This window comes from Coregonus lavaretus (genome assembly GCF_964263955.1).
Source record: "Coregonus lavaretus genome assembly, contig: HAP1_SCAFFOLD_57, whole genome shotgun sequence".
NCBI classification, from domain to species: Eukaryota; Metazoa; Chordata; class Actinopteri; order Salmoniformes; family Salmonidae; genus Coregonus; species Coregonus lavaretus.
The window spans coordinates 1,088,528-1,094,847 of record NW_028160194.1 but is presented as its reverse complement, the minus strand read 5'-3'; the positions used below and the strand labels follow the sequence as shown (position 1 = coordinate 1,094,847).

The window sequence follows — 6,320 nt, the reverse complement described above, 5'->3', positions numbered from 1 at the left end:
ATTAAATCTCGACCTCCATCCCTATATTGTCACAAAAATCACAATAAAAATCCAGCTCCACCGCTACCTCTGGATCCCACTGCACACACCTGCAGTGGAACCAGTGCTGGCAAAAGTCACAGCACACCCATGGCACCTCGGATCTACACTCCTGAGAGGAGCTTGCAGGCGGATCACGCTCCCCGCAGCGAGCACAGCAGGTGTTGTCTTCTTTTATAAAAAATTAAATAATAATACAAATAGATTAATATGGTTTTGTAAAATGTAGAAGTTCTTCAACAACAATAGTAATTGATACAACTGAGAGAGCGAGAAAAACAGATTATGAAGTACCTGAGAGTGGTGCCATGGGTGGTGTGACAGATGTGACCGGTGTAGCTTTTCTCTTCCTTTTCTGTGCTGCAGTTTGAGAAAAAGTGGTGTTAGAGAGCATGTTGCATGAAAACCCTTTTCAACTTTTTTACATCAATACCTCTGGAGGAAGCTGCAGAGGTTTTGGAGGAGGCGGAGATGACTTGAGGGCTGGTGCTATTTACTGTAGATATATAAAGATATATATATATATTTTTTTTACATTGCTGTTTTATAAAACAGATAACAAACAGTCATTTTTTCGTAATTTTAACATGTGTTTACCTGTGGAGGTGGTGGTATTCAAATTTCGGGGGGCAGGGACATCAGACGAGGCTGCTATGGTGGTGTGACCAGGGGAGACGGAGGAGGCAGTTGGTCCAGAGGAGGCCGTGTTGGTGGTGACAGACATGGGGAGTGGTGTGCATCGTGGTGGTGGTGGACAAAACCGCCGACGATGGCTTGGAGGAGCTGGTGTTTGTAATGGTGGGGTTGAGGGGCCGACGATGGTGTGGCTGGGAGAGTAGGCATGTGGCCTTCTTCTGCAGCTGGGGACTCCGGCGGCTCCTACAGGTGTTGCACACTGGGAGGCTCTGGCAGTGGTGATGCAGCTGTCAGGAGTGGTTCCAGCGGGGGGTCCAGCAGAGGCGATGGCGTCAATGGTCTCATCCATGGCAGCCCTCTCCTGTGCCCTCTGTGTTCTGAGGGCTGCCCGACGCTCTTTCTCCTCTGCCTCGGCCCTCTCCTTCTCACCCCTCTCCTGCCACTGGCGCGTGTATTCCTCCCCAGTGAGGCATGTGGCGACCACAGGGAGTCTTCTGTATCGGTCCAGCCGATACTTCAGGACAGTAAGGATGTGCCCCAGGTCCTTCGCTATCAGCCCCCCCTCTATTAGGGGGTGCTCTTCTAGAGCTAGGGATAGGACTGGAGCAGCGGCTGGGACTGGGGCAGGGGCTGAGGGTCCTCCTGTGGTCGCTGGGGAGGAGGTGCTGATGGATGGCACATTGCTACTGGTTCCAGTAGAGGCGGTGTTGGGACCCGGTAGGGTCCGAGACGGCATTAAACGGGACCCATCAATGGCTGAAGGGTCAAAAGGGAAGAGGCCACACTTCTTAAACCCTTCCACCACATAGCGCATGTCCTTGCATCGCTGGTACGGGTAGCGGAATACTCTGGCAAATTCTGATTTGTTTACCATGTAGGAGTGGTCAAAATGGCTAAGGTCTCCAGCTACCTTGGAGAACTCAGCCTTTAAAGGGCCAAAGTATGCCACGTCCAGCGGCTGCAGGACATGGGTGCAGTGTGGTGGAAGACAAAGAAGTATAACCCCTTCCCTTAGTGCCACCGCGAGCACTTCCGGGTCCATGTGGCTCTTGTGCCCATCAAAGAGGAGAAGGAGAGGGCGCTCTTTCACTGCATACTTAATGAAGTGCTGAAACCACTTCCTGAACAGGTCCCCGTCAATGTAGCCACTGCTTGACCGTCCATACAAGGCTTGGGGGGGGCCTCCCAGTGTGTAGTGGCCACCGGGGAAACACTTGGGGTAGATGATAAACGGGGGGATGTCCTCCCCAGTTGCATTGAAGCAGGCCAGCACTGTGATGTGCTCCTTGGTCCCCGGAGCCTGCTGGTACACGTGTTTTGCGCCCCGGGGAGCCAGCACTTTGTGCCTGCTCTGGTCGCTACAAAACCCAGACTCATCGCAGTTATAGATTTGTCTGGGTTTCTCCCTCAACCCACTCTCCTCCAAGTGCTTCTCATAAGAAGTGAAGAAGGTGTCCATCGTCGGACGTGTGGCACACTCAGCTCTCCCCCTGTCCAGGGTGTCCGGCCTCCTCATGCTTAGGTTCTTGTGCCTCCTCCTGAACATTTCCCATCACCTCTTCCCCAGTGGTGGGATTGTTTCCCCTGGGTGCCGAAACCTACAATAGAATAGAATATATAATTGTCCATCCAGGATGAAAATGTTTGTTTTGGCATCACCATACACATCCACATTTACATCACACACATTGATAACAGTCAGTCCAGCATTCTACATACATAAACACATAGAACACCAAATACCTGCGGATTTTGTCTGCGTATTTCATCAGCCTCTGTCTGGTGAAGGGGAACCCATGGCTGGCGCAGTAGATACAGTACTGCACCAGAGACTTTTCATCCTCTGGTGCAAGCAATGTGGGTGGTCCACTGCGACAACCATGGGTCACCCGGCCGCTCAGCCTGTCCGCCAGGGTCTGCCGAGGTACACCATGCACCTTGGTAGATAAGAAAAGAAAACTGTTACTAGCAGATAAAATTCACATACACATGGTAATCTCCTAAAAACAAAAGATGCCTAACCTTGGCAGCCTGGCGGATAGCCATCCCTGCCCCGCAGTCCTCCATGGCATGGAACATGTCCACCTCACTCCATTGCTTCCTCTTGACTTTCTCCATGCTGCAGTGGTAAATACATGTAGCTAAATAACTTGGCATACTATACACATTTTATAAAGATAACTCAATCTGAATATGTATAAACATTTACATTTCAAAGCTAAGGCATTGAAAGGTGATGAAAGTTTTCACAATAACTGAAAGTGTACCCACGTTTTTTGTTTGATGTTATCTGTAATGAAAATTAGTGTCCCAATTAGTGTAATATTGATGCATACATTGTACCATTTAACTAAATACTGCCTCTATGTAGCTGTTGTAAGATGAAATATAGCCAACAGTGATAGGTGTCGAAAAGTTCATGGTTCAAATTTCCAAATACATTTTTGCAGATTGTGCAAAACGCCTCCGTCAGAGGACTCCAATTTTGATACGGTAAAGCTTGACAACATGCAGCTGTTTTCGTGATATGTATTATCTAACACTTACAATTTCTTTCCTTTTTGCTTACTTAGCAGTTCTATCAACATTTAGCAACTAAGATAGCAACATTAGAAAATCCGTTAGCTATATTTCAGAGGTAAAAAGTTGTATATTAAATTAGGTGTGGTTTGTCGCGCAGTCGAATTTTACAATATGCAGCGTGTTCCACAAAATGTGTACATATAACTTTTTTGAAAACTCTCAAAACCTAACTTAACTTACATAAATTGCACTGAAAATCGGTGGTCAGCTAGCTAAAAGGGTGTCGTTAGTCACAAAACTTACCGTTATTTTTCAGTCCATTTAAATGTTGAGCTCGATGTGATTCAGTCCTCCAACCGCTAGAGAGTGTCCGAGGTTAGGGGGTGTCCGATGTTTGGGGAAAATTAGCTACTATTTTGAAGCTGCCTGAATGTAATGTCCAGCAGTTTTCTACATGTGTTGTGATCTAGGGTTGGAACCGGTTCAACCGAAAAAGAAAGTCAAAAAGAACCGGAAACTAAAGTGTTCTATACTTTTCAGGAATAGCAGTCATTTTAAAAGCATGGAATCCAGGTAATAACGTTATTTTACTTTCCTGGCATAAAATGTAAATGTAAAATTGGTCTCCAGTCCCACAAAAATCGCAACAACCCAGGTAACAAGGAACGTAACTGAGACATTTGTAACATTCCCCTTAAGTCTTCCAGAGGTACTGCATGTCATAGCCTGTTTGGGACATTACAGGCACATTCATAACGTTTCTAATAAGTATTATAGAGGTTATAAATATCTGGTCGCTATACGGACATCATGGGAACTTTAAAAACATTCCTTGATAGTCCATGAAAGGTTCTGAATATCATGTTATTTTGGAGATATCCTAGGAACATTTCATAACGTTACATTTAGAGCTATGGTTTTTGTCTTCATATAACGTTACGATCAGAATTATTTCAATGCATTTTGGAACGTTGTCTTTAAGTCAAGTGGTGGTACACTGGTAACGTTGTCTTTCTAAGTGTGTAGGAACATTTGTTAGGTTCTAAATAAGTACTTTAGATCCCAAGATATTGGGGCCAGCATACTTGTGCTTTGAGTAAAGGAAGTGGATCCAGCTCTTCCCCTCCGCAATATATTTTTCCATAATTCTACCGATTTAATAAATGTATGGAAATTAATAATGTAATTTTGACCTCAGTATAGGCCTATGGAAGAGGGAACGATACCTACAAATAATATTTGTTATTATATTAATTTATGAATGTAGCCTATAATAATTTTTATAAAGCAGCTAGCAGTAGTGGTGGCCTGACGACGGTTCATCCTGAATATTCCGTTTGACTCCATTATCCGTCATTGCAAATATAGAAGTGGGTGTGGCAACTAACAATACTGAGGCTGGAGCCAGAAAGAAACACCTACCGTACTAATTGGTAAAAGTGAAACAACACAGCTGAACAGCGAAGACGCCATTGACACCGACTGACCGAACACAGTTCACCTTGTAGTGTATTAAGATTATGACGTTGTTAATGTTTTTAAGTGGAACCGGAGAGGATGTTTATTTTAGTGTCAGAGGGAATGGTTTTAGTGTGACACCCCGGAAAGGTCAGATAAGTCTGTGTGTTGTAGACAGGGGATTGGACAGTAGAGGGAGCCACCCATATCTTGGGAAGATTATATATACTGGGTAAAAACGACGAAGAGGTTAGAGCGGCCATTGCAATCTGGGACGTCGCTCTCCGGGTGGTCATGACATCTGTAAAACTTATGCTGAAAGCTTGTGATATGAATAAACTTATGATCAAGGTTCAGTATGAGCGGACTCCTTTGTTACAGCAATGACTAGCAACATTTTACTCGACACTACAACCTCTTGGATTTTTATACGAAAGGTAAGTTATCCGGCGTGTACTATTTAAACCAAGTAACTTAGTGTACTCCCAGCTCCCCAGATAAAGACATTTTGATGATGTCAGGCTATCTAACTAGCGAGGAAGCTTGCCAGTTAGCTAATTAGCCAGTTGGCTAATAGATAATTTAGCCTAGCTACGTTACTTGGATAGTGCCGCGTGTAACCACAGCCTGTGTTACAGGGTTGAGTAATCGTGTTCTTAGGTCCTGATGAAGAACAACATCGGTCTAATACTAGCATAAGCACGTAAAAATATATAATGCATGCTACGGCTTGATACACTTTTACTACAGGGCTGACTAAATTTAAACAATCCAGATAATAAGAAGTGCAATTTATCCGTTCTATAACACCAACATTCTCCAAATGCCTTGCAGTGTCACGATAGCCTGAGAAGCTGTAGTCATCTCTTTCCTCATTTAACCCTCCCATTGTCCTAGGGTCAAAATGACCCGCCACTGTGTTGAACCAACTTTATTTAATTTTTATATTTTTGGGATCATTTGTGAGAAGGAGGCAGTGAGCCTTTAAAGAAAGTATCACTGCCTCCTTCTCACAAATAATCCAAAAAATATAAAAAATTAAATAAAGTTGGTTCAACACAGTGGCGGGTCATTTTGACCCTAGGACAACGGGAGGGTTAAGTTCTGATTAAAGATGGATATTATGGATAACGTCTTGGGTAGAAGAAATTAATGTTCTTTCCGTTTCTGTACTTAGTGTTCTAAAGATTGAAAATGTCTTCAAAAAAGGTAAACCTATGTGTTGTCTAACTGGTTATTCATTTTAAATGGACAAGTAAGGCAGTCCAATTACATTTTGTACTGTATGTGTAGAGCCATTGTCATATCATTGTTTAATCATTTTCAGACTGTTAAATCCTCTGGTGTAACACGGATGTCGAGTACTTCAAGAAAGACAGAATACAATAGAATCTGGACTAAACCGTCAAGGGAGAAAACCAACCTTAAGAACAAAAGGGCAGAGAAGGAAGACAATGACAATGAAAGTGGATCTAGTCTCATCAGCCAGTCTGACACCAAGAGTGAAGATACCAGTTCTACTGAATCTGACAGCAAAATTGAGTCAGATAGTGAAGTTGAGGCAGTGGCAGGTACTCCTCCAAGACTGCCAACACACGCTGAGGAAGAGTCAGATGGTGAACTCCAGACAGTAGGTGGTACTAAGCCAAGACTGCCAACACATA

General features: G+C 44.1%; 1 protein-coding gene and 1 long non-coding RNA gene across 2 annotated transcripts; both read right to left on the bottom strand.

Annotated features, from left to right (window-relative positions):
* Window positions 1-281: 281 nt before the first annotated feature.
* Window positions 282-758, bottom strand: LOC311122046. Its single transcript, XR_014612376.1, has 3 exons — window positions 637-758; window positions 473-535; window positions 282-399 (listed from the first exon to the last, which is right to left on the bottom strand). It is a non-coding gene; the product is annotated as an uncharacterized lncRNA (long non-coding RNA).
* A 1,469-nt stretch (window positions 759-2,227) lies between these two features.
* LOC311122039 (uncharacterized protein) lies at window positions 2,228-3,085 on the bottom strand (the record flags this gene model as incomplete). Its single annotated transcript, XM_084196457.1, has 4 exons — window positions 2,947-3,085; window positions 2,698-2,794; window positions 2,419-2,612; window positions 2,228-2,273 (listed from the first exon to the last, which is right to left on the bottom strand). The coding sequence occupies exons 2-4, from the start codon at window positions 2,791-2,793 to the stop codon at window positions 2,228-2,230; spliced, it is 336 nt and encodes a 111-aa protein (XP_084052583.1). The 5' UTR covers window position 2,794; window positions 2,947-3,085.
* Between the last annotated feature and the right edge of the window lie 3,235 nt (window positions 3,086-6,320).